Source organism: Besnoitia besnoiti, chromosome VI (genome assembly GCF_002563875.1).
Source record: "Besnoitia besnoiti strain Bb-Ger1 chromosome VI, whole genome shotgun sequence".
NCBI classification, from domain to species: domain Eukaryota; phylum Apicomplexa; class Conoidasida; order Eucoccidiorida; family Sarcocystidae; genus Besnoitia; species Besnoitia besnoiti.
In genome coordinates this window covers 1,740,479-1,766,466 of record NC_042361.1, presented here as the reverse complement: position 1 = coordinate 1,766,466, position 25,988 = coordinate 1,740,479, and the positions used below count along the sequence as shown (strand labels likewise).

The window sequence follows — 25,988 nt, the reverse complement described above, 5'->3', positions numbered from 1 at the left end:
AGACCGCACAAAACGGATAATTTGTCCGCGCTTGCGGACTCGTGTGCACTCTCTACGCCGCTTTGTTTCCGCGTGGGGGCGGCCTCCACACGCGATACTGGCGATTTCTTCTGCACGCATACCGCGCACGCTTTCTGCCCTCATTTCAACAGAGCGACGAGGTTCAGGCGACGTAGACTGCAAAGGGCTCAAATGGCTCTGCCGTAGGAGCCAACAAACGCGTAGATGCGCCATGGATTGGCCTGTGCGCCGATGCGTACGCCTCGCTGCTCACACACGCGAAGGTGTCGCTCGCTGGTTGTAGGCAGCGACCCTCGGCACGAAATGTATGCGAAAATATCATAAATATATATACATACACGTATACATATATATATGTTATATATATATATATATATATGCACCTGCATATACGTGGTGCGTGCGCGTGTGCTGCAAGCGTGTTTCTGGAGACTTTTGCGGCGCGACCGCGACTTTCGGCTTTTTGTGATTGCTTCTTTAACTGCAACAATTAATCTTGACTCAGTCTTCCTCGTAGCCGCTCTGCTCCATTGCAGACGATGTGGAGAGGCAAGAAACACAGAGAGGAGGTTTCCGGTTTACGGAATGACACCCAAACACGATCGAAAAATACGTTGCACACTCCCGACAAGAAATGCTTTCTCCCTTGCGCTTTTTCTCTTTTTTCAACTGATTTCCCTCGTTCCTTGACGACAGCCCATGTTACAGATTTGCTTCCCACCCGAACCGCGACGCTTCGCACTGGCTTCTTTCTGTCGATTTCTGGTTGAAACCTGTCTGCGCTTGCGACGTTTTCTTTCCTTCGCCAGCTCGGGTCTCCTCCGTCTCCGCCAGATCGGGTCTCCTCCGTCTCCGCCAGCTCTCTTTCCTAGGTCCTGCGCTTCCTTCTTTCTCTTCGCGCGCGGTCGGTTGTCGCCGCCCGCTTGCCATCGGTCTCTCTTTCTTTCCCCTGCAGCCGCACGCGAGCAAGCTTCTTCAGTCTCTGCTTCGCCTCCGCAGCCCTCTCGGAATCGCCGCCCTTCCTCTCCACCCCACACGACGCGCCTGCCGGTCTTTCCCTATCTCGAGGCGAAGCCGCGGGGGCTTGGGGTAGGCTCGCCTCTCGCCGTTCCCGCCGTTTATGGCTTCTCTGCGGCGTTGCTCAGGACCACGAGATCTCTGCGGCTGCTTCCTCCTCCGCCTAGTGAGGCTTTAGAGACACAGGTTTGCTCAGCAGCGAGGCGGCGCGTCTCTGCGCCTCTCCCCCAGCGGTTGAGATCCACACGTGTGATCCCCGCGGCGTGAGCTGCCTGCAGAAGCCCGATCGCGGCGTCCCCTGGGCTGCGCTCTCTCCCGAGCTCCGCCCGCGGCTCTCCGCGCCCGTGCGCGCCTTCTGCGCCTGGACATGATGCGAAGGTCCGCTTCCAGGGAAGACCGCCGCGGCTGCAGGTCCCGCAGACGGTGGAGCAAGCGGAAAGGAGGGCGCGAGGGAGCCGAGAGGAGGCGAACAGGACGACGACGGCAGCGGTGAAAACGAACTCGAAGTCGGCGCGAAGGACGACGACGTCGTCGCCAGTAGGCGCGGCGAGGGCGGCGCCACGAAGGCACTGCCCTGGAACGCCGCCGCCACCGCAGAGGAGGAGGAGGATGTCGGGCCTCGCGGAGAAAAGGAATTCGCGGGCGGCTGCGACGCAGGGAGAGAAAACGAAAGGATGGTGGAAGGCGGCGAGAGAGGGGCAGGCGCCGCGGGCGCTCGCGACCTCGCGTCTGCAGCCTGGGTGCCGAGAAAGATCGTCTGACCGCCGCCCGACACCACGCGCGGGACGTTGGACGGAAGCCGCTGAGGGCCCGCAGAGACGGCGAAGCGCTGCATCGGCCTCCCGCGCGGCGACGGCGAAAGAGAAGGCGAACTGCGTTTGGAGACGCCCGCGAGGGCACCTGGCGCGGGCACGGACACCAGAGGCAGCCACGCGTTTGCCTGCCACGCAGGACTCGCCGGCGAAACAGATGCAGCCGCTGAGGGGGTCCACGCAGCGGCGGGACGCGCAGAGGCCGACCGAATCCGCGCGGCCGCCGAGGCAGCCTGCTGAGAGCCCTGCGGCAGCGGCAGTGTGTAGACGCCCCCCGCCGCGGCGGCGTGGGGACTCTGGTATGCAATCGGAGACGGAGGAAGCGAGGAGGAGGGATAGGCGAACGACGCCGGCATCACTCCCGACGCAACGCGGGACACGGAGGAGGGCGACGCGGACGAGGCGGAGGAGGGCGACGCGGACGAGGCGGAGGAGGGCGACGCGGACGAGGCGGAGGAGGGCGACAGAAGGGCGACGACGGGCGGCGAAGTCGAGGACGCGTACGCGAGGCGACGCACGTCTGCAGCGGACAGCGGCGACGCATACTCCCTCCGCGTCGCGCCGTCTTGACCCGAAACGACCGCAGGCTGCACCACCGCTGCGGCTGGCGAACGCGCTGGCGACGCGGATGGAGGTAGCGAAGACGCAGGCGAAGTCAGAGGCGGCGACGAAACGGCCAGAGACGCAGGCGGAGATGCGGAGGGCACGGGGCTGCCTTTTCGCGTGGCAATGTGCGAGAAGGGGAAGGCTCCTTCCCCGTCGTGAAGCGAGACGAAAGAGGAGAGCGGAGGAGACGACCTGCAGCTGGCAAATCGCAGTGTGCTGGCGTCGCCTTCCTCTTTCTCCCCCTCTCCCGACTCTCTCTTCTCGGGCGCCGCCTCTCCTCTCCTTTCTGCGTCTTCGGCGCCCTCGCAGGCGGCGGCAGATCCTCGCCGCGCGACGCCGCCGCCGCATGAAGTCGCGGCAAAGTAGATATCGACTTCGCGCGTCTTCATGTCCTCCTCGTCCGCGCCAGCGACGTCGGACGCAGGCCGCCTGGCGCCCACGTCTCGGCTGCCGCCCTCCTCCGCCTCGTTATTCCAGAGCAGGACCTCGCGGCGGCCTTCGGTGCCGACGAGGCCGTGGCTGCGGGCGACTTCGGCCGCCGCAGACACGGCAACGGCTGTGAGTGGCGATCCGCCCAGCAGGTGGCTCGCAAGCGTGGGATGCTGCGCGACGGCGGGAGAGGCCGAAGTTGGCAAGGAGCGCGAAGCCAACCACGAACCGAGCGGCGGCGACGAGGATTGCCGCGACGAAGGATTCGCCTGCAGCGACGAGGCGAGCGACGGCGAGGCCGCGGGCCTCGGAGAGAGCAGCGGCCGGCTTGTCCCCAGGTCGACGTTCGTCGGCACCGGGTAGTAGGACAGGGCGGGGTGCTGGGGATGGGTAGCTGTCGCGCGCGAGAGAGACGCGGGGCTCACCACAGACGCTGGCAGATCCCGCGTTTGCTGCCGCGACGAGGGCTCGCTCTCCACTGTCGGCGCCGCGTGGCAACCGAAGGCCGCCGCGAAACTTGCGCACCAGTCTTGGGGGGCAGACGCCCGCGCCTCCGCTGCCGGCGGCGGGGCGGCCGGCTCGAAGGAGACGGCGGGGCGGGAACTGGCGGAGAGAGGAGGACACGCCTTGGGTGCACTCGCGAAGGCGCCTGCAGACGCCGCGACCACTGGGGACGACGAGTGCGGGCGCGCTCCAGAGGAGACACCGACGGGGGCCAAGGCGGGCGGCGACCGCACGAGCTCCAGGCCCCGTGAAGTCTTCGTTGTCGCGCCGAGCCACATACTAGCCTGCGGCCGCGGCGCCCCACCCGCGGTCTCCTTCTTCCCCGCCGCTTCTGCAAGCCCCAGCTGCGACGCGGGAGCGAGGGACATCGAGGCGGGCACAGAGGCGCGCGACAGCTGAGAAGAGGCCAGCACCGCCGCGGCGGTGCCTTGCTCAATCCGCGCAGGCGCAGAAAGCTGCTCGGCTTTACCTCGAGGAGAGAGCGGCCTCCCAGGTTCCTCTGACGCGCTCCTGCCGGGGGGCGCCGCCTCCTTTGCTTCCTCCTGCCCCGCCCTCTCTGCGTCGGGTGTCTTCGTCACGCCAGCGGTATGAAGGTCTCTGCTGCGCTCCCTCGTCACGCTCGCCGCAGCCTCGACGTCTCTGCTCTCCTGTCTCTGCGCGCGGCCGCCGTCCGCGGCGGCGAGACGCGGAAGCGCAGGCGACGATGACGAAGAAGCCGCGGCGCCAGGAAGCAACGCCACACCAGACGAGGAGAGGAAGGCGGCAGGCCGCGAAGAGGAATCCGGCTCGGCGGCAAAGGAGGGCAGAGGCGACGAAGGAGGCAGCAACGATGAAGGCGAAGAAAGCGGAGAGGGCGGCGGGCTCGGCCTGGATCTCAGAGGGCTGCCAGAAGAATGCATCGGGGCGACTCCGCGCTCATGCGACTCCGGCAGGCGGCCGGCGCACGTGCGTCTACGCAGCGAGGAGGCACAAAACGCCGCAGCGAGAGGAGACGGGGTCACCGGCGAGGAGGACGAAGGCGCCTTCTGCCCCATCGAGGGGATTGCGCTGATGAGCGCGGCTTCCGCTGCCTGCGCCAGCGTCTCTCGTGTCTGAGGCGCCTGCTCGGCAGGCTGTGTCGCCCCCCGGACTTCGCTTCTCCTCTCCTCCTCTCTGCGGCGTCTGTCGGTCGGCCTCGCCTCCGTCGCGCTTCTTCCGCTTTCCTCCTCCGCGCCCGCCCTCTCCCTCTCGTCGCCGCTGCCATGCCCTCCAGCGAGCGCCGGCGGGGCGAAGGGGCTGGGGTAGCCCTGTTCGCTTCGCGCTCTGGCAGCCCCTCGGCTCGGCTCCCTCGCGCGTGCTTCCTCCCCACGCTGAGAGGCCGCCGCGCCGCTTCGCTCTCCATGCTGCTGCCTGGGGGGCGGAGTGGTGGACCGTGCGGGCTCCTGCAGATGGAAAGTCTGCTGACGACTCTCTCGCAGGCGCTCGGGGCTGGGAAGCGGCGAGGATGGAAACGGCGAGGGCGGCGGCGGAGGCAGGGAACACCCTGGCGGCGACGCGCGCGAGACGCTGAGCGAGGGAGAAGGACAGACAAAAGAGGAAATGCGCAAACTCTCCCGCGCCTCTCCAGTATCCGGCGGAGGTGGAGGGGGCCGACGCAGCGCCGCAAAGGCATCCGGGGGGACAGCGGACGGCGCGGCGGCAGAGGGGAGCGAAGACGTCTGCGTGGGATGGAGCGTGAGGACGAGAGAAGCTGCCGAGGGGCTCTCTGCTTGCCGCGACGGGGTCAGACACTCCGGCGGCGCGCCCTCAACTCGGCGAAACCTTCTTGTATTCTCCTCTAACGGCCGCCCGGACAAGACGCCCTGCTCGCTGGGCTCAGCGCGCCCCGAGGAGCGAGGAACTGACGGCGACCTCTCTGGATCTGCGGAAGGCCATATCTGCAGAGACTCGTACGAAGGCGCGGCGCTAGTCAAGCGTCCAGCCCACTCCTCTGCCCGCGACGACCCACGCGACAGGCAGGGCTCGGGGTCTCCCGGTGAAGGCGACTTCCAAGAGGAACGAAAATCGCCCTCCCTTTCACTCTGCCTCTCGTCGCCGCTCGACTCGTCTCGTCTCTGAGCTTCTTCTCCTCCTTCGCCCCGGCTGCGTCTTCGCCGCGCGCGCCGCTTCCTCCTCTTCTCTTCCCTCCTCCGCGTTGTCACCCTCTGTGCGTCCTCGCGCCCGCTCTCCGTATCCGCCTCCTCTGTGTCGCCGTCTCCCCCAGACGGCGGCGCCTCGCCCCTGCGCTTTGCCCGCCCCTCGCGATCGCGGCTCGGGTTGGGCGACGCCGCCAGCAGTGAAAGATGCGCCTGCAGCGAGGCGCTGTGGACGGCGTCAAGCAGCTTCTTCGTGGCTTCAGACTGCGGGTTCAGCGAGGAACTGAGGATAAGCGAACGCAGGAGTCCGACGATGTCTTCACTCGCCTTCTCGCTGCCGCAGATACAGCGTCGCTTCGGCTTCTGTCCCATGGCGCCCGCCTCCGCTTCTGCAGCGAGCAGCTGTCGCGCGCACTCCAGCGAGTGGAACTGTTTATGCAGAGGCAGGCTGGGAACAGGTTCGGCCGCAGACGTGGAGCAGAGAAAGAGAGCTGAAGAAGAGGGGGGGACGGCGTCTTTCCTCTCCGCGTCGGCCGACGGCGAACAGGCCGCCGACGTGGGGGGATTTCGAGCGTCTTCGGGAAGGAAAGAAGGCGCCGGCGGAGACAACGCGGACGACGGCGACGAGAGACTGGCGGGGCTCTCAGCCGCCACGTGCGTGGAGGGCGGCTCCGTCGACCGGCACGACTCCTCTCCGGCCTGCTTCGCAGGCAGACTCGGGAGCGACTCGTAGGCGCCCAAGCCAGCCAGCACCAGAGGCTCCTGACCTGAAGACGAAACCTCAGACGGCGCGGAAGCCTCACATGGCGCGGAACCTTCACGCGAAGGCGACGCCTCACACAAAGATGAAGCGTCATACGGCGCGGAACCTTCACGCGAAGGCGACGCCTCACACAAAGACGAAGCGTCACACGGCGTGGAACCTTCACGCGAAGGCGACGCCTCACACAAAGATGAAGCGTCACATGGCGCGGAACCTTCACGCGAAGGCGACGCCTCACACAAAGATGAAGCGTCACATGGCGCGGAACCTTCACGCGAAGGCGACGCCTCACACAAAGATGAAGCGTCACATGGCGCGGAACCTTCACGCGAAGGCGACGCCTCACACAAAGATGAAGCGTCACATGGCGCGGAACCTTCACGCGAAGGCGACGCCTCACACAAAGATGAAGCGTCACACGGCGCGGAACCTTCACGCGAAGGCGACGCCTCACACAAAGATGAAGCGTCACATGGCGCGGAAGCCTCGTACGAAGCTGGAGACTCGCACGAACCCGGGGTCGGACAACACGCCGACGCCGAGGCCTCCTGGGGGGCCTGCGATCCGGCGCACTCAGGGAACAAGTCGTGCTCGCGTGCCGCTACGTCGTTCTCCTGATCTGAGTTACCGCACCCGTCCTCAGAAGTCCCCTTTACACTCGCGCCTCCTGCTAGACCCTCGTCTCCCCTATCGTTCTCCGTGTTGGCCTCGCAGGACGCCTTCCTCGAGTCTTCGCATGCGCCGCTGCTTTTTTGCCTCTCCTCACACACGCCTCCGTCGATTTCTCCCCCCCGTCGCGCGCCCTGGTTGTCGCCACCGACTTCCCCTTCACTCGCACATCTCTCGTTTTCTTCTTCCTTCTCTCCTGGCTCCCCGTCGCTGGCTGCCGCCTGCTCCTTTCCTTCAGTCTCTTTTCCCGGAGCGCCTTCCTCGGCATCTGCGCCTCCCTCAGGGTCTCTGCGCCCTCGACTTTCGTCTCGGCGGTCTGAGTTCCCCTCCGGCTCGCGCTGCTCACCGCGCGACTCACCACCTTTTTCGTCGCGCGGCTCAACGGGCTGCGCACGCAGGTCCGGTCTGCCTTGATCCAGCTGCGTCTGCAGCGCCTCGACGAGGGCTGAGTCGCGGAGCTCGGGAAGCAAGACGAGCATCTGCGAGACTTTATGCAGCATGCCGGCTTCCTTCATGTTGTCTCGGATGTCTCCGTGCTTCCCGGCCAGATCGAGAAGCAGAGAGAGGACGGCCTCGAGCTCGCGATCCTGCGGGTCTCCGTAAAAAGGACGCAGCAGCAGTCCGTTGGCGAGCTGCGGCGCAAACGAGATTGCCGAGTTGTCCAGCAACACGCTGCGCGAGAGCGAACGGTCGGGGGCTGCATGCGCCAAGTCTTTCACGTAAAGCAGTTCCTCCTCAGCCTCGGCGCCTCGCGCGCCGTCGACGCCGCATCCCTCTTCAGAGCCAGCTTCTGCCTCCTGTTTGATGCCATTCAAACTGCTGCCAGAGTCCCGTTCATCGTCTGCTTTCTCAGCCCCCTCCGCCGGTTCGGCCTCCTGGCTCGCCTCTCTGGAGCTTTCTCCCTCTTCCTTCTTCTCGGAGCTGTCGGCAGGGTCCTCGCTGCCTCGCGGCTTCTTCTTGCCGCCCGCCTTCTTCTTCTCGTCCTTCTTGCGCTTGGCGCCCTTCTGGTTCTTTCTGCGTCTGTGCCTATCTCCGCTGTCGCCCTCATCCGCGAGTTTGTCCCTGTCTGTCTCTCCGCCGTCGCTTCGGTCGGCGGCGTCGCTCGTCTCGGTGTTTTCTGCTGGCTGCGGCGCGGGCGCGTCTGACTCAGTTGGCCTACCTGCCTTCTCAGCAATGTCAGGCAGAGCGTCCTGAGCAAGGCGCGGGCGCGAGGCCCGCGCGCAGTGCTGTCGGTAAAGCCTGCCGGCGAAGAGACTGCCGCGGGCGCCACCCAGCTTCGCCTCGATGCCATCCAAGATAGGGTCGGCGTACTCGGCGAGCGCCGCCGTGAAGGGGACGAGTTCGTAGTGCTGCGTCTTCACGAGTCGCTCAAGAAAGGAAAACAGAAACGGCCGGTAGTAGACGTGAAGCAGCGCCGCGCGGGGGGCAGGGCCTGGGCTGACGCCCGGTAGATACACCGGCGACAGAGAAGGCGACGGGGGGCCCTGCGACGGGGACGACAGCGACGGCTCCTGCAGAAGGAATGTAGAGTCAGGCTTCAGGAACGGGAGAGGATACGGCGTGACGTGAACGAGCGTCTCATCGATGTCCAGGAAAACCGTCAAACGACCGTCTGTCGGCGCCGGTGGAAGCGTGCCGAGGTCGCCTTGCACGTACCTGAGCAGCGCACCACACACAACGCAGGAGACGTCAGAAGTCGCTCCCTCGAGGCCTCCCGCGGTCACCTGCTGCCTCCTGTCATTTGAGAACGTCACGGAACAACACAGCGCGTCTACGCAGCCAGCGACGGCTGGAGAGAAGAGGCAAAGACACGCTATCTGGCGGCGAGGCGACGGACGCATAGAGGAAGAGTTCAGAGAGGCGGGCATACTCAAGGCGGATAGAAGGGCGCACGCACGCTGGCGATCCTCTCTCGTCCGCTCTGGGGCGTCACGTGTCCGCAGACAGAGTCTAGGGGTTTCGATGTGGGCGAACCTATACACCCATGCGCAGGGATTCAACTTCAGTGAGACACTACGCAGTTCGTATCTGCTAACCGGTGCTCCCAACACCCAGTTCGCTTTGAGATTTGGCTGGAAGACGCACAGGCGAGTCGCGCGACGCTCGCCAGGTCGCGTTTTCCGTGGTTTCTCTTACCGATTTAGGCGCTGCGCGGAAAAAACGTCCGAGAGCGACTTGAGGCTTTCGACCATTTCATCCTCGAAGGTGACTTCCTCGAATTCTTCCTCCTCCCCTTCGGGGTCGGTGAAGTCCAGCATCACGTTTGCCATGTTGCCGTTTTCTTCTTCCAGTGATTTGTCTCTGGAGCAGCTCTCGGTCCAGCCCATTCTTCTCCTCTCGGGCCTGCGGCTCTGAGAAGCCCGCCAAGGACAAGCTTTGGCAGCACGAAAGGGAGAGCGTCGAACGCGCGCTTCGGGCTGCACTCTCTGCCGGTTAGAAGCGCGTACCGCCGTTGTCACATACAGACAAGGGCGTGTGTCCAGATGCGCCCGAGAAAACTGCTCTCGACAGAAAGCCCGCACGCAGGCGAAAAGGCTTTTCCACGTAGCGAGGAAGGCGGGAAATCAGACGACGCAGCGGACGCATACAAGAGCAGAACCCTGCACCAGTGGACTGTGCGCCAGCAGAATTGTGGCTATCGAGATGATGATACACGCTGCTGGCGATCCCCCTGCAGGACAATAGGATTTAGAGCGGGCAGTCACATTCTAAATTCTGTGTGGAGCTCCCGGAAACATGCTGCGGGGCCTGAATTCGAGGATAAAAAGTGCCGCGGAGTTTCAAACGAAACACGAGAAAAAGCAGCGCCAGGTGTATGGACACTGGAGGGCTTGGTCGACGGCTTGCGCGCCCTCATTTCCGGCGCGCGCTTTTCCGCGTTTCTTTGTGGCCGCCGTCGAAAAGCTCTCCAACTGAACGACGAGTACGGGGGCTCACCTGCGAGTGCTCACGCGAAACAGAGCGGCACAGGTGCACGAAACGTGAAAAAAGGCATGGCCTGCGAAAACGCGAAAAGGGAAAAGTCTCTTCAACCCTGCGTTGCAAACATGACCAGCGGGACTCAAAGCTACACACTGCGGCGCCAGAGGGCAAAAGCATGGACAAAGGGGACGCAGCTAGCCCACATTTTTTGGTCTTCTGTCCTTTATTCAGCTAGCGGAGAAGGGCAGTTTTGTGCATGTTTTCCCAGAGACTCGCGCTGAGAAGTCAAAAATCAAGGGAGGGAGCCACGAAAGAGGAATGCTCTCCTAAAATAACTAGAAAGCCCAGGGTCTTTACGCAAAAGCAACTGCCGGGAGACGAGGGACTTGGAGTTGCTGCGCGTAAACACAACGATACCATATCCCGCTCTAGCAAAAGACAGCGTTACGGCGGACACTGGGGACGAGGTGACAGAGAGAGGAACTGCATCTCGGTGTGTCAGTACGCTCCTCTCTATTTTTCCGGTCTTTCTTCAGCGCCGAAAAGCGAAGGATGTGCTTTTCTCCGCGTTCGGCCACACACATTTTCCCATGCGGCAGCGACCGACATGCGCCGCTTTCGCCATTGTGAACGAGCGTCGACTTTGCTTTACAGGTCAGAAACAGCGACCAGAGAATCAGCGTACGACGTGTTGCTCACTCTGCACAGAGGCCTCACGCTCTCGGAAGACGCGCTAACCCAGAAGGCCGCGCTCGAACTCACCTTTTCTCGCCGGTTTGCCGCGGTGGCTCACTTCCCTGCTGCGAGCTATATTCAGTTCTGCGATGGCTCTGGTCACAGGAAGCCCTCTCTCGCTCTCTGCTCATGCAACCAGTGTGGCTGCGGCCTCTGTCAGTTGGCAGTTGCTGGGGCGGAAGCGTCCGCTTTGCGGTGCGTCTGGTCTACGTCTTGACTTCACGAGACACGTAGAAAGGGTTTGAGCTGAAACATTGCGACTCTGAATGAGAAGCGCCGCCCCTTTGGGGTTGATGCCGCGAAATAGAGTGTACGAATGGATGTTCTGTCACGGGAAATTGAGCCTGGCGTGGCTGAGTATGTAAATACCTTAGATGTCTGTGCGAACGACGAAGATGACAGCTAATTGCCTTAGCGCTACAAGTACATGAACTGTGCACGTCGCGGGGCGTTTTGGGGAGAGTGAAGCAAGGAGTGAAGCAAGGGTGCGGTGACTCGAGGCGGCACGCATTGCGACCGCCTCAGCTAAACATACACACGAGGTGACAAAAGTGTTGGATTCCAATATCCTGCTACATTATGGTTATTCCACATTGGTTATGGTACGGGCGTTGCCCGCTTCCCCCGTTGCTGTCGGGGATGGACCTTCCTAAAAACCTTGTACTGAGGCAGCTGTCGCCAGCATCCCCCACATGCCTTCCTGAGCCATCGCGCGTGACCTGTGGTGGCATCATCAAACAGAGCCTGAACTGTTAAAGCGGTGAATCACGGATGCAGACTTCTACAGCGGGCACTGACGCTGGTGTCACAGAGTGCCTGGAGCGGTCGATGTGCAGAAGTGTAGGCGACTCATCGTTTCACTCAGATGCCTCTCTTTCGCTGTAACACCCGCAAGACTTAGCCAGCACAGCAGCCAGCTCTCCACGGGGGAATCCGTGAAGCAGATCAGAAAACCAGGATGTCTGCTTCACAGACGCGCACACGGCGCGCTGAAAGCCCACCTCTCACAGGCGCTCTCCGCTCGAGGCGGGAACATGCGACGCGCGGTGAGCGAGCCGCAGTCGGCCGAGGCTCTCCCTGTGATGCCTCTCAAACAAGGTTTAGCGTCTAGATCTCGCGTTCATCTGCAGCCAGTCCGTCCGCGTCACAGCGCTCCTCTGCACACAAGCAGCGGCTTTCCGCGTAGAAACCTGTGCAGTCTAGGCTTGTATCGCCCCGCGGCCCAGAGAGGCGCTGACCGCTCCTGCCGCGCAGCTCGTTTGCTCTGAAGCGCGCGCATCGCCCGAAGCGCCCGCTTCCCTTTCAGCGCAGAGACACTTGCCCTTTCCCTTCGGAAGTCGTTTTCTCAAGAACTAACGCGATCCCCCCCCCCCCCCCCCCGACGCCCTGCGTGTCTGCAGCCCTAGACCCCTGCGCGCGAAATCGCTCCCTGGCAAAACTGTCAACCTCAAAAGTGCATATTGGCGCTCGGGTTCCGCCGGCGGCGCGACTCGCCGCATGGCGATCTGCTCACGAGAAATGCGGCGGCGGCACGCGACTCAGCCCCGGGGATTTCTCCACGCATAGTGCTGAGGACGAAAAAATCACAAAGAGGAGAAGAAAGGCGGCAGGGGAAAGTCGCCGCGCGGGGAAGAACAGACGCTCGCACGCCGAGAGATCGTTCAGTTGCGAAGAACGAGACAGCGCGACGGCGCGACCCCCCGAGAGGAGTTGGAGAGGAGGTGAAGAGAAAACACACTGGAGAGACGCAAGGAGGCGACAAAACAGAAATAATGCAAGATAGAGAGGAAGGAAACGAGAGGACGGTACGCCGCATTCATCGATCGCAGAACTATCGAATCCGGCTTTTCATGCATGTGCGGAGGCGACTCCTCGTCCGAGCAGGAAAAGAAGCCCAGGTACACAACGCAAGCCAGCAAAAAAACGACTTCTGGTAGACGAGTGCAATCTCTCTTCTTTACAATCACGTCCAACTCCGGGAACGCCGAGGCGCTGCTTTCTCCCTTTCTTCTCCTCCGGTTCGAATGCGCAGCCTCGGCCGAGGTATCATCGTTTTCCTCTTGCGGTGAGGATTCAATCTCGCGATTCACCAGCCGACTTTGCTGCCAGCCGCATTCGGCATTAACGCTGTCTCTCTCTCTCCGTCTCTTCCTTTCTCTCTCTGCCTCTGTTCTGCGCGTGCCTCTTTTGCTGCAGTCTCCCGTGCCCGCGTTGCATCTACGAGTGGGTTCTACGCCGATACGCATGTGCGTAAGACGTGACTATGGAAGGCGTAGATAAATGTACTTTAGGTAGCGCCGGGGCTCCACTGCCCCTTTGAGCCTCGCACGCGGGATAAATTCTTCTTTCGGCTGTCCTCTGCTGTGCCTGATGCGTGGTGTTTTGCCGTGGCCTCTCCTGCTCACTCTCTGCATCTTTGTCTTGCCTCTTCTTCTGCTTCTCGCCATCTTGTCGCCTTCTCTTCGTCTCCATATCTGGTGGTTTTTTCGCTCACTTCAGCGGCTTTCTCGAAGGTCGTCTCTCCTCTCCTTCCCTCTTCTTGCGTGCCTCTTACTCCCTCTCAACTTTGTCACTTCCTCATTCTCCCTATTCCACCAGTCGCGTCCGTGCCTTTGTCTCTCGGGATTTACCTTTTTCAGTGTGCTTTTCCTCGGTGCGATGCGTTTTGCATTTCTTTCCTCTTTACGCCATCGTTTTTTTCTGGGTCCTCCCCATCCCGCTACCCGCTGAGGCTTCCTTTCTCTGCCTTCTCTCTCTTCTCCCCGGCAACCGCCGTCGGGTTTCGTTTTGTTTCGCCGCGAGTTTTTCTGAGTTGACTCAATTCTGTCTATCTTTCTTCCACTGCGTGTCCTCCGCAGCTCGTCAGGTCACCTTCGTTCTTCATCTGCGCAATGGAGTACGAGGCCTACCTCTTCGCGAATCTCGCAGGTACGTTGCTCTTTCTGTTCCCGTTCGTCGTGTCACATTCTCCTCGTTTTTCTCTTTGATCGACTGTATGCATGATGCATCTCGTCCCCGGACTTCTGGCGTCGTCTAATTTTTCCCTTTTTCAATTTTTGGTCTCACGGATCTTCCCGCCTTCTCCAGCGTAGCACCGGTGTCTCATGCGAACCGCTTTTTTCCACTTCGTTGCACTTTCGGGCGTCGATCTTGAGCCTGCTACCCAAGATTTGTCAGTGCTTTCATCCATCATTTTTCGCGTTTTCAGGTTGCCTCGCGCTTCTCCTCATCTTCTTCTTCCACTACGTCGCGGATGAGCGGCCTGCTGGAACCGTCGACGACGAGTGAACTGCTCAATGTGGCCTCGGTCGAAAGCGCCTTTTTCTACAAGCAGCCTAATTGTCTCGCCTCCAGGTAGTTCGCAGACTTTTCAGCTCGCGTCCAGGCTTGTGGCTCCATGCCGCGTCGTGTCTCCCCTCCTCTCCTCTGTCTGCTGCAAAAAGCCCAGTCAGGCTCGTCGCCTCTCTCCAGGCCCACCACCGCCCCTAAACTCTAAACCTGCCGCCCCCCTTCCGACTTTCAAAAGAGATTTTCTCGGCGCCTGCTCCTGAGGCGCGGCTCGGTGTACGCTTTACCAGCGCCGATTCGTCTGTTGGGCCTTTCGCTAACTCGTGTGCTGCGTGTGGAGGTAGTCTTGTGCCGCCGCACGCCTTCTTTTCTCGCTGTTCTGCTGCTTTCTTCGGATGCGGGTCTCCTGTTTTCGAAAATGTCCGCGTACGACACTGCGATTCGCGGCAAGCTCTCGCTGAAGGGCAAGGGGCTGCCCTCGAACGACAAGAAGAAGCGAAAGCGCAGGAGAGACGAAGAGGCGCGCGAGGAGGAGAGGGAGATGAAGCGCGAAAAACTCGAAAAGACAAACACCGAGGAGGAAGAGCAGAAGACCAAGAAGGCAGCGAATGGCGAAGGGGAGCGTGAGACGCAGCAGCACACGCCTGAAGAAGACGCAGAGGAAAGTAGGGGCGCGGAACAGAAAGGAGAGTCTCGGCGCACCACGCGGCGCGCGATGAAGGCCGCGGCAGACAAGTCAGACAGATGAGGAAAGACGGCAAATCAGAGAAGAAGGAGGGAGTGCGGGACGAGAGGAGGGAGAAGAGAGGAGGAAGGAGGGGGATGCGTCAAGTGAAGCCGCCGCTTAAAGAAGAGAAAGGGAGCAAGAGGCCAGCGGCAGGACGGGAAGAACGGGACGGGGATGGGATGCCATGACACACGGTTTATCTGTTTTCTTTCTTTTTCGCAGTCGATGAGGATTTGCTGCTTCTTGAAGAGGAACAGAATCCGAACTGGACGCCCGCGGAGAAGGCCTTCCGCTTGGCGCAGAAAAAACGAGAAAAGGAGCGAGTCAACGAGCGGCTCAAGTTCACGCATCGCCAGCGAATGGAGAAGCTGAATGCGCATCTGGCGTCGCTTTCAGAGCGTAAGCTTCTTTTTCTTTTCATGCCTTTCTCCGCGTGCTTTTCTCGTCTCGCTCGGGGCAAAGCCTGATGAGCGTACGAGGCGAGGCGGCCGAGCCCGACGGAGATCTTGACTGCTTCCTTGACTGTCGCTCACACCATCTGGTGTGTTGCTCCTTACCTTATGGCTCGCTGTGCTTCTCTGCAGGCGCACAGATCTCTACCGCGCAGCGTCTGCTAGTCATCGCGGTGCAGGCCGCTGTGGCGCGCGGGTAGAGGACCGATGTTAGCAGACTTGCCTGACGCGACTGTTCCACCGGGAAGACTTGTGGGAACGCCTTCGCGGCTGCGAAGGGGTGGACGTAGCTGTCTCCTTGCTCCTTTTCTGTACACGTTTCTTGTCCTGCGTCTTCCTCACTTCTTTCTTGCCGTTGCTCTTTTGCAGACTTTGACCAGCCTCGCGTCGGCCCTGGTTGACCTTTTCAGGGCCTTCTGGATGCCTGCTCGTCGCCGTCGTTTTCTTCTCGTCGGGACAACTGTGGTGCGCCGCCTGGTTCGCCCGTGTGCGCGTGTCGTGCGAGCTGCATCCCGTCTGTCTGTCTTTCGACTCGCGTGCCGCTTCCTTTCCTTCCCTTGTCTTGTTCCCGCGCTGCGCCGGGTTGCGCGTCTTTCTCCCTCGACTCCTTCTCTGCTCTTCCACTCGCTCTCTCTCTTTCGGCTGTCTCTGCCCTCTCGTCGAAACGGGCGAGCCAGCGGGCGCGTGGGTCGGTCTGGAGGTCAGTGGCCTCTGCGGGCGCTTTTCCCGCGCGTGCGCGCGTCAATTCGAAAAAACACACAGCCAGCAGCTCGCAGTGCGACGTTGGCTCTCATCTCGAGTTCCTTGAAGGCGAGGAGCTGCGCCCACACGAGCTGAGGAGCTTGATCCACAGTGGTATCTCCTCCCAGACTCGCGCGAGGCTTATCCGCGTCGCGCAGCCTGTCCTTAGCGGACTACTCCGATAATACTCTGATACAGACAGGCTGATTCGAGTTGGCTGCCGACACCCGACGCCCCCGCAGGACAGTTCCCCCGCGCACACTAGGTGTGTAGCGGTGCTTCCTAGTAGTGAGTAGACAATGATTTCTGCACACGAAACGGCTGGAGTTGACTGGCAAGCCTTCGCGCTTTGAGGTTTTTTTTTTTTTCATTGCGAGGCTTGGAGAAATTCACAGAAAACTTTTTCTGAAACAAGCGTAGCGGCCATTCCCACCGGATACGCAACACGCCCACAGGAAGCTCAGGCGACCCGACACGACACGAACGTTCGCTGAATGATCCTCTGTAGCAGATCTTTCTCTGTAACTGCACAGGAGGCTGAGCTGCTCTCTTCGTAGAGATCGCATGCGCCATCCAGACGAAAAAACGGATCCTAGTCGCGATTCGAGGCTCCTAGCGCCAACGCGCTTGCGGAGCACATGCAGCGATCTCCAGCCAGGGAGCGCGGCGTCGCAGGCAGAACATGAAGCCCAGAAGAAACGGATCTGCTTGTAGAGAAGCGCTGCGATGTGCTGTCTCTGGGTATGTGCGGCAAAACACACTACGTTGCGGTGTGCACTCTCTGCCTACTACTCGAGTGAAACAGAAATGTGAAAGAAGGTGCGGAGTAGAAGCCGCCCTGCGAAGCAAGAGACGCCCTCACCGCCGCAGCAGACGCGGCGGTAGACCGGATATCCTGTGGGTGACTTGGGTTAGCAGTGTTTGTTCACAGTGTAAATAATGCGGCCCTTCAGAGAAGGATCTACATGGAGGTTGACGCCCTACGAAGACATGCGCGCGCGAGGGCCTCCTTCGCAGAGAGGAGATGCGCCGGCGGCAACTGTCAGCTTCTTCTCGATTCCTTACAACTGAACTGCTTCTAGAGAGCTTTCCTTGCAACTGAACTGCCTCTAGAGAGCCTTCCTTGCAAATGAACTGCTTCTCGCGCCTTGCCGGCTCTCTAACAGAACCAACCGAGACAGCACCGACGCCAGCGAGCCCAGCGCGCAGCCAGGAGCACCTTTCGCGTGTTTTTTCGAATTTCCTTCTTGCACGCGGCTGGCGCAGACGCTGCAGCGTCTGTGTGAGTCGGGATGAGACGTGGCCTCTCGGTCTAGGCTTGGATGTGGATTCTTTTAAGGCGTGCCGAGCCTTTACGCGGCAGATTCTCATCACCAGGAGCAGAGACGCCCTTTCGGAGGCGGCGACGTGCACATCGCGGCAGAACGACGTCGCCAAAACTGCCCTTTGAGGTCTCTTCCTGCTCCCTCCTCGTTCATAAAAAACTCGGGAAGGAAGCACCATTTATAGACTGTGAACTGCCAGTGTGGAGAGCGCATGTGTTTCCCGCTTGCCCGCCTGCATGCCTCGTTTTTAACGCAACTTGAACGCACATTTTGGTCGCATGCCAGCGTGCCTGTGTGCAAGTCCCAGTGTGTCTCGCACCGCCAAGACGAGGCTCGCTCGCTCGCCGAAAAACTCGCTTTTCTCCCTTTCGGGTTTCTTTTCTCCCTCATTTCTGCAGTCTGCGCGCTGCGTCACGCGAGAGGCACGCAGCTTCCGCGCGAACCGACGCCGTTTTCCGCCGCTCTACACTCCCGAAACTCAGTGTGCCACTCGCTATATCGGTAATGGACGCCGCCCTTCGCCTCTCTCGCTATCTTCAGTCCCCACGCCTTCCCCCAGTCTGGCGGAGCTGAGCATAGCCTTCTTCTCTTTCACCCGCTCTACCCTCGAGACGCGACTGCGCGCCCTCGCGGCAAGGTGCGTCTGCACCAGCGAACCCTCGTCGCCGGGGTCGCGCTCCCTGCGGTGGCACTCTTGTCCTCCTTCGACGCTATCGCGTCTTTTCCTCTTCTCCGTAGCCTCCTCCCTACTTTTCCTGCCGTCTACGTTCGGCTGTGTGCGCTCTCTCCCTTCCGCCGAGCCTTGGGCGCCGTCCAGAGGCAGCTCGCTGCGCCCCGCTCGCCGCGCCCAGTCTGTCTCGTTCTCTCTGTTCTTTCTAGCCTTTGTCTCTCTTTCAGCGACGTCCTCCGGGAGGATGGAGCGACGCAAAGGTCTCCGATCTGCTCCCTTCTCGTCGTCTGCCTCCGCGCCTCTTGCACCTCTCTCGTCTGAGCTTTCTTCACCCTCGCCGTCCCCCTCGCCGTCGCACTCTCAATCCCTTCCATCTTCTTCTGTCTCTGGTCACGCTTCCTCTCTTCCTTCTTCTTCTCTTCCTCTTCTTTTTTCTTCTTCTCCCTCGTTTTCTTCTTTGACTTCGGCGGAGCTCGACCCGCACACGAGAGCGAACGGTGCTCCACGGTGTGGTCGGAGCTCAGCCAGGATGTCTCGCCGCGACTCGAAAGCCGTTACCTCTCTTTCCTCGTACACATCAATCTCCTCGCCTGCGGCATCGTCCCCCTCTCTTTCTTTGCGCGCGTCGCCCGCGCTCTCTTCTCCGTTGTTCCATCGCGTTTGCGCGCGCGCTCCTTCCGCCTTCTCCCCTGCGTGCCGCACAGCCGGTCTGCTTCTTCTCTTCGCTCTGTTGCTCGCTGCCGCCTCCCCTCTGTCTCCTGCTTTCTCGCATGCGTCGTCGTCTTCCGCTTCGCTCTGCAGCTCTCGACTCTTTGTCTTCGCAGAGGCGTCTGCCTACCGCTTCGACAGCCTCGAAATCGCGCACCGTGTTCCAGATCTGCTGCACCCGCTGCCCTTCCCGGTGGATGCCACGGCCTGCAGTCTGAAGACGCTGAGAATCCAGGGCGAGAAAATCCGAGAGACAAGCTTGAAAAAGCGCACGCAGTGGCGACGAGGCGAAGAATCCAACGAAGTCTTGGAGGCGGCGATGAAGAGTGGCGTCGTCATTCACAAGGTGCGCAAAAGTCCACCCTCGCGCTTCTTTGCTCCGGCCACGAGGACGCGTTCAGTCGCACATATATGTCTTTAGATGCCACTGATATTTCTTTATTCAAGTTTTTGATTTTTATGACCTGGTCGTATTTCTTCTCTGCCTCGGGTATGCTATACTGACTCGATCTGCACACGCCGCGTTTCCGCCTGTGCTTTCTCTCTCTCTCGTCTGTCTGTTACTGTTCCTATTCAACACACACCCGACAGTAGGTTTCGTATCGACTTCTGACCCTCTCTGTATCTACATGGATTTCTGTTTCCGCTTCCATTCGTTTAGCACTCTCTCTCTGTCTGTATGTCTCGCTCGTCGCCTCCACAAGCCCTCACTCTCTGTATGGGACGTGACAAGCTTCCTTAGACGCATCCCCAAGCACGCAGCGAGAGAGCGCTGCAGCTGGCGCTTCAACGGGAAGAAAGACCATAATGGTGCCCCCGAGACATGGCTGTAAATAAAAGCTGATGGTGTTTTGCGGTCTCAACCCACCCCGTCCTCGCACCTCCGCCACTGGTGCATGTCACCGACCGCTCGATACTTCTCAGGATCAAGTCAGTGCTGGAAAGGGCGGCTGACGGTGCTGCTGTTCTCTCTCTCTCTTGTTGCTTTCCTGTGTGTCGGCTGTGTGCATGTTTCTTCTCCCTTTTTCTGATGTAGGAGTCCGCGACTCTCTTTTTCATCTTCCTCTAACTTATTTGAGTGCGTGACCCGCTACCTGCGTCGCCTGCGGACTGCCGCACACTTTTTTTTCAGCTCGAGCGGCGCCTTGACATGCGGCGGCAAGTCAAGGTGTCGGTCAAGGCGACCTTCGCGAACCACGGGCGAGAAACAGTGAAGGACTTGTTTATTCTTCTCCCTTTCCACGAGGCTGTTCAGGTGAGGGAGATGTCCACGCGCTGCCTGACGGATTCTTGAGTCCATAAACGCGTCGTGGTTGACTCCATTTTCCCGTTCTTTGCGTTCGCCGTAGACAGCTGAGCCCTCGCTGACGTTCTGGCGATGGCAGCCTTTCATGTGTGTCGAAAACGCCTCTGACGTCCTCAACGTGAGCTCGGACTCGTCCGCTTCGGCGCGGGTGCTTTTTGATCTTTGTCAGCTCGTCCTTTTGAGAAAAACAACTTCTGCGTGGGCGGATGCGGTCTTTTTGCCTTCGCTGCGTGCGCCCTCACGCGCAGCCGGGGCTGTCTTTCTCATCTATCAGCGCTGCGCTGCTGTGCCGTTGCTGTGGTGTCTTAGGTCGGTTGGCTGTCGGCGACGCAGGGCGGGAAGGCGGTCGCGGTCGAGGCGGTCTCCTCGCTTCCGCGGATCTCCGCGTTTTCGCCGAGCTCGCCCTCTTCGCTCTCGAAGAGTCCGCTGGTCGTGGAGGAGATCGACGAGGCCCTGGTGCGGGCGGCCGGGCTTGCGCCGGCAGCCGCGACCCCAGAAGAGGACGCCGACGAGGCGGCTTGCGGCGTGTTTGTGCTCAAGCTGAAGCTGCGAAGGCGCCTGGAGCCGGAGAGCAAAACAACCGTGGACATTACTTATTTCCTGGGTGAGGAGGCGACAGCGAGACGCGAGCGTGCGGGCGGCAACCTCCCACGAGCGCGAGGTTCCCCCTCGCGCCCTGTGACCGGCTCGGGCCTCCGCCCCGCAGATCTGTTCTGCGTGACCGCGGCTGCCTCAGCGTCTGACAAGTGCAGCAGACGGACGCGGCGTTCGCGATGAAGACGGGCAGTAGAAGAGCGGGGCGCGGCGACTCTACTTTGCTTCGTAGGCGGCCCGTGCGCCGCGGCTGCACAGCCGGCTGCGGCTGCAGAGGCCTCGTCTCCTCTCTGTTGAGCACCTGCCTGGCGCCTTCTCCCTTCTCTCTCTGCGTGCTGCGTCTGTCTCGCAGGACGCGCCTACCGGCCGACGCCGCGCGCCGCGCCTCCAACTGCAGTCCAGTCGGTTCTCTTCGCCGCGACCGCGGCTTGGCCCGCGCCCTATCCTGCGCCGCGCGGCAGCTCGACGGCCGTCGCGCTGGCGCCCAACCTCTCGTTCGGCGCAGCCGGCGCGGCGCGGCTCGTCAAGAAGGTGAGCCGGAGTCAACGCTCTGCGGAGTAAATCACCAGGTTCCCCGATCCTCTCCGCTATATTCAGATACGGCGTTCAAGGGCTCTAGATCGAAGGTAGTTGTCGTCTTCGCTGCGCTCTGCTCATGCGTCCAACATGATGAGGAGGAGAGACCGGAGCTGCGCCTAGGCCAGCGAGACAGTCCGGCGCGGGGGAGCGGCGGGGTCCTTCGCCGAAGCATGGCTCGACTCCGACCCTCTGGGGCTGCGTTTCTGTGGACGCACGAGCGCCTCGTTTTAAGTGAGAGGCACGCGTGTGAAGGCGGGTCTCAGGCGCAGCCTCCGCTATGAACTTTGTAGCGAGGAGAGAATGACCTGAAGAGCCTGACAGCCGCAGCGCGCACGCCTGCGGCTGTGGCGTGCAGGCTCTGCATATTTTTGCGTCGCGGTTCTGAGGAGGGAGCGTCTCTGAAAAGTCTGCATGTCTGCGTCGAGGGTCTGCCTGCGAGGCCCCGCGTCGCCGGCAGCGGGAGGCCTCGTCTTCCAAGGCTTTTTTTGCGTTTGCTGCTTTTTCAGTACGGCTTCAAGCAGCAGTCTCCGCCGCAGGGCCCATGGGTCGTCTCGTCCGCGGAGCCTGTGCTGCCTTTCGAGGTTGGCCGGCCGTTCATCCTCCACATGCCGCTGCCGCTGCATCTCGGCTATTTCCTCTCCGCGGAGCGCTACATCGAGGTCTCGCACTTTGGCAACGTTTTCGTTCACGAGTGGTACCGGCTGCACAACGATGCTGCACAACCCGAGGTGGGCGCGCAACCGGAAACCGCCGCAGCCGCGTCGACTCTGCCGCCAGGTCTGTATCTCAAGATTTGTGCGCATCCACATACTTACTTATATGCATATAGAAGCTTATTACAACGCGAACTCACTCCGCGTCTGCCAATGCGTTGCGCCTCCGCGCGGTGGACTGCGGACAGCCGGGCGGCGCAACTCGACAGTCGCGCTAGTTGCCGCCTCTGTTCTCTCGGGTGTCCCCACAGATTTCCAGGCTTGCGTCTGTCTCTGACCCTTCTCCGGACGGCTTCCCGGTGGGGTGTTTTTACTCTTGGGTTCGCGACCGGCGAGACCTCGCTTGCTTGTTCACGTTTCTTTGCCTTGTCGTTCAGGGCGGCTACGACGCCGCCGCAGTCGCAGGGCTGCATGGCGTGCAGGCTGGTGCGCCGCGGTTTTCGCGCTTTATGCGGCGCGAGGGTCAGCCGGAGCCTCCGCCGCCTCCGCAGACGCACCTGCTCACGCACCTCGTCGCGGCGCTTCCGAAGCGCGCCTTCTCCCTGGAAATTTTTGACCAAATCGGCAACGTGTCTTCCACGCGCGCCGCGCGCATCGGCCCTGAGGCGAACCCGACTTACACCGAGCTGGAGGTGAGCGTGAGAGACGCCGGGGAAGGGGGGGGGAGAGCTGCGCGACAGAGTCGCAGGATCAGGATAGGAGGCAGGAAACGCGAGAAAAACGGACTCAGGGAGAGAGAGAGACCGGACAGACCGAGGGAGCAGGCGCGCGTCGCCGGACGCAGGCGGACGAAAACAAGCATGGGGAGAACGGAGCCCGCGGACAGCGCGAGGGAAGGCGACGATCTCAGGAGGAAAAGCAGGTTCGCAAACGCACGCCTGTGACGCTTGGGAAAACAAGTAAAATAGAAGATCAAGGCGAACACGAGGAAGGCAGCAAATGCGGGAGACAAAGAGCGCAAGGCGGCATCTCCTCGCCGTGCCCTTTGTTCGTCGGCTCGGGTGTGGGGCCAGATGTTCTGGAATGTATGTCTACATATCTTTTACATTCGTGTATTTGTGGTTTAGTCTACAGATTGACGATTTCTTGCCTCGCTGCTTTGCGAAATGGGCCCTTCTGTTAGGCATGCGGCCTCGTGTGCACTCCGCGTGCCTCGCTTGCTTCAGGTCTACCCTCGCTTTCCTCTGCTCGGGGGCTGGAATACCGACTTCCAGTTGCAGTACAATCTCCCTGCGCGAACGGTTGTGTCCAAGCACGTCGACGCGCACCGCTACACGCTCAACGTGACTCTGTCGCCGCCGTTTCGAGACATCTACACCGAGGACCTTTTCCTCAGCGTGGCGCTCCCGTCAGGTACGTGAGACGCACGCTTTCGCGCGTCGCCCTTTGTTCAACTCTCCAGGCATGCTTCCTGCAGATGCGTAGGCGCACGCTGCCTTTGCATGAAGAGATCGCCGACCCAGCTCCGCGCGAGCTAGCGGCAGTCCCTCTCTGTGCGGCTGCCTCGTATGGACGCGTACCTGCACACGTGTACGTATATACATTCCTCAAAGGCATTCATTGGCACGCTTGTTCGCCGATGCCCTTTCTTCAAGATACGAGGCGCCTCCCCTCCTAGTGTGCGCTGCACTGCACCTGCGTGCTGCATCCATCTCCGTATGTAGGCCTATCTGCATAGGTGTATATATGTGTGCGGCTACACGTATGTGTGCGTATCGGCGGCGTGTTCGGCTGCGCATTCTTTTCTGCCGTTGCTGGCGGTCAGCGCGCCAGCCCCGCGTTGGTGTGTGGGCTACTCGGCATTCAGGCGCGCATAACATCAACGTGACGTCGCCGCGGGCGGTCGAGTGGGAGAAGACTGAGACGCTTCACTCATGGCTGGATATCGTCACGTCGCGGCCGCTGGTGAAGCTATACTTTCCTTCGACATTCGTGCCTGACCGCTACATCCTCCAGCACAAAGTGCAAATCGCCTACGACTACCCGCCCTTCCTCGCTGTCGAGATCTTCAAACAGCTCCAGCTCTGCGTCCTCATTTTCCTCGTCTTCCTCGCTGTCATCTTTCTCCAGCGCATGCGCTTCCAGTACGTCGGCCGAAAAAACAAAAAATTTAGAAAATTCGGGTCTCCAAGCGCGAGCGCACAGCCAGATACAGATGTGGCGTTCGCAGCCAACAAAAGAAGGCCGGCGGGCGGTTTGGTTAGCCTTTGATAGAAAGCCGTGCGAGCGCTGTATCTGCTGATCCGCGCGCCGATACGAATGAACTGTTTTTTTGGAGCTCCACACGCATGCGTGTCTTCTTCTGCATGGAGGAGCTCATGGCGGTGCACGTCTGTTTGAGCGCTTCTCGGGTTATGGTTCAGGCGCACGCAGTCCCGCTCCGATGCCCCTGGCAGGCGAACACATATGTCAGATATATACGTTTTTTCACATCACATGCATGAGTTATTTAATTTACAAAGTCGCATATGCGCCTCCTTCAGACCTGCGGAGTTGGAGGAGAGCCGCCTCTTCAAAAACTGTTGCTTTCGCTTTCGCGTGCGCGCAGCATCGCGTCTCCCAAGGAAGCGAAGGAGCTGGAGACGGAGGAGACCGCTCTGTCGATCGCCGACCACTTGCTCGAGGTTTTCGAGGAACTCTCGCAGAGCTCAGGTACGCACTCTGAATTGACGAAGGGGTTTCTTTGCCTCTACACATGCATGCAACCTCACGCATGCGTCAGTGGCGGTGTCTCTGAGGCCAGGTCTCCTGAATGACTCACGCAGAGGTGTCGCAACCCACCCAGGCCATCGCAAAGCAGCGGCGAAATGCCAACTAAGCAGGCGCGGGTCCTGTCAGTAAAATGCAGTCGCAAGCAGGGGCGTTTTTGCGCTACCGCAATACATGAAAATCGGCTCCAACAGTTTTGGTTTCTTTCGTAGATCTGTGTAGTAGATACCGGTCTGGCAGAGCCGGACGCGTGCGAGCGGAAGGGCGTCATCTCATCGTCAAACGTCACTTCCCTCTCGCGTCGCCTGCGTTACGCCCCGTCCTTTCTTCGCCGGCGCCTTTGGTTCAAAAAAATATGCAACTTTGATTACATGTGCACTGATATGTTCTTCGCGCTCACGAGTTCCGTGAATGCTGCGAAGGAGATCTCAGAAAATGAAGCAGATACAAGAGTGCACTCGAATAGCCACCTCTGCAGCATGCGTACCTGCTCATGCATAAAAATAAAATATATGCATATATATATATATATATATATATAAATTTGTATAGATGCATACGGTTCGGATTGTTTGCCCTTTGTTCGCGTGTCAGACGATTTGATTGAGGCCACGAGGCGCCTCGCTTCGTCGAACGACTCCGATGGAGAGAAGAAGCATCTCAGCCTCCTCTCAGAGTGGAAGGCGAGCCTGCACGCGGCCTCGAGAGCCCTGGAAGATAATTTGGGCCTCCTGACCAAAGAGGCCCAAGAAAACTACTTCCCTGGCTTGAGGAGGAGCTTCCAGCTGTACGGACACCACGTCGAAGGCCTAGCCACCTGCCTCATGGAGTGCGAAGGAGTAAGTCGGTCACAGAAACAGACACCAAACCGAAACTCCGTCTCTTCTGCGTTTGAGATTCAAAGAGTGCACATATCTCTGGCTGTGCCCGACTCTATGCCTTGCCGCGAACATCTGCTGATTGCGTCGCTTTTTCTTCTTCCTGTATAAAAGGCATGCAGGGCAGCGTGTCAAGTAAGTGCACGCATGCATAGGGAAATTTAGTAACCGTGTGTAGTCTGCAGCATGTCGTCGACTTGCGTCCGCTTGTCTCCCACTCTACGGACTTTCACGCGCGTCGTCGTCACCCACTACCGTCTCCTCGGTTGTTTGGCTCGCTTTTCAATAAATATATATATGTAGATGATATATCAAAAATCTGCATGTGTGTGTGGAGACCGGAGCGCGCCGGCTTGCCTGCTCCATGTCGGAGTTCTTCCTAAGCCGCGTTTTTCGCTTGTGACTTCCGCCTGCAACCTTTCAGCAGTCGACGCGCGCAGCGGAAGTTGCGCAGGCTCGAGCGGATTTGGCCGCGACGGAGCTTTTGAAGCATATCCAGCAACCCGAGGGAGGCATCAAGAAACGTGCCGAGAGGGAAGATTCTGCGCGACAGGAGAGCGCCGAAAAGAAGACTAACTAGATTCCCTCTTCCCAGCACGAGCGAGGCGCGGCACATCATGCCTGTGTCCATGTGAATAAGTATGCATCTACTCGATTACGCGCATGAGAGTGCATGCGATGCCGAGGATAGTTTTTATGGAACCAA

The 25,988-nt window shown here is 60.4% G+C and overlaps 3 protein-coding genes across 3 annotated transcripts; 2 read left to right on the top strand and 1 right to left on the bottom strand.

Moving 5' to 3' along the window:
* Nucleotides 1-1,201: 1,201 nt before the first annotated feature.
* Nucleotides 1,202-9,262, bottom strand: BESB_066590 (uncharacterized protein; the record flags this gene model as incomplete). Its single annotated transcript, XM_029365052.1, has 2 exons — nt 1,202-8,591; nt 9,072-9,262. The coding sequence occupies 2 exons, from the start codon at nt 9,260-9,262 to the stop codon at nt 1,202-1,204; spliced, it is 7,581 nt and encodes a 2,526-aa protein (XP_029218635.1).
* A 5,036-nt stretch (nt 9,263-14,298) lies between these two features.
* BESB_066580 (uncharacterized protein) lies at nt 14,299-15,460 on the top strand (the record flags this gene model as incomplete). Its single annotated transcript, XM_029365051.1, has 3 exons — nt 14,299-14,545; nt 14,830-15,006; nt 15,429-15,460. 3 exons carry the CDS (start codon nt 14,299-14,301, stop codon nt 15,458-15,460), a joined length of 456 nt encoding a protein of 151 aa, XP_029218634.1.
* A 2,579-nt stretch (nt 15,461-18,039) lies between these two features.
* BESB_066570 (ribophorin i protein) lies at nt 18,040-25,862 on the top strand (the record flags this gene model as incomplete). Its single annotated transcript, XM_029365050.1, has 11 exons — nt 18,040-18,849; nt 19,636-19,758; nt 20,119-20,413; nt 20,756-20,934; nt 21,489-21,710; nt 22,073-22,327; nt 22,862-23,048; nt 23,503-23,779; nt 24,244-24,347; nt 24,999-25,243; nt 25,707-25,862. The coding sequence occupies 11 exons, from the start codon at nt 18,040-18,042 to the stop codon at nt 25,860-25,862; spliced, it is 2,853 nt and encodes a 950-aa protein (XP_029218633.1).
* Between the last annotated feature and the right edge of the window lie 126 nt (nt 25,863-25,988).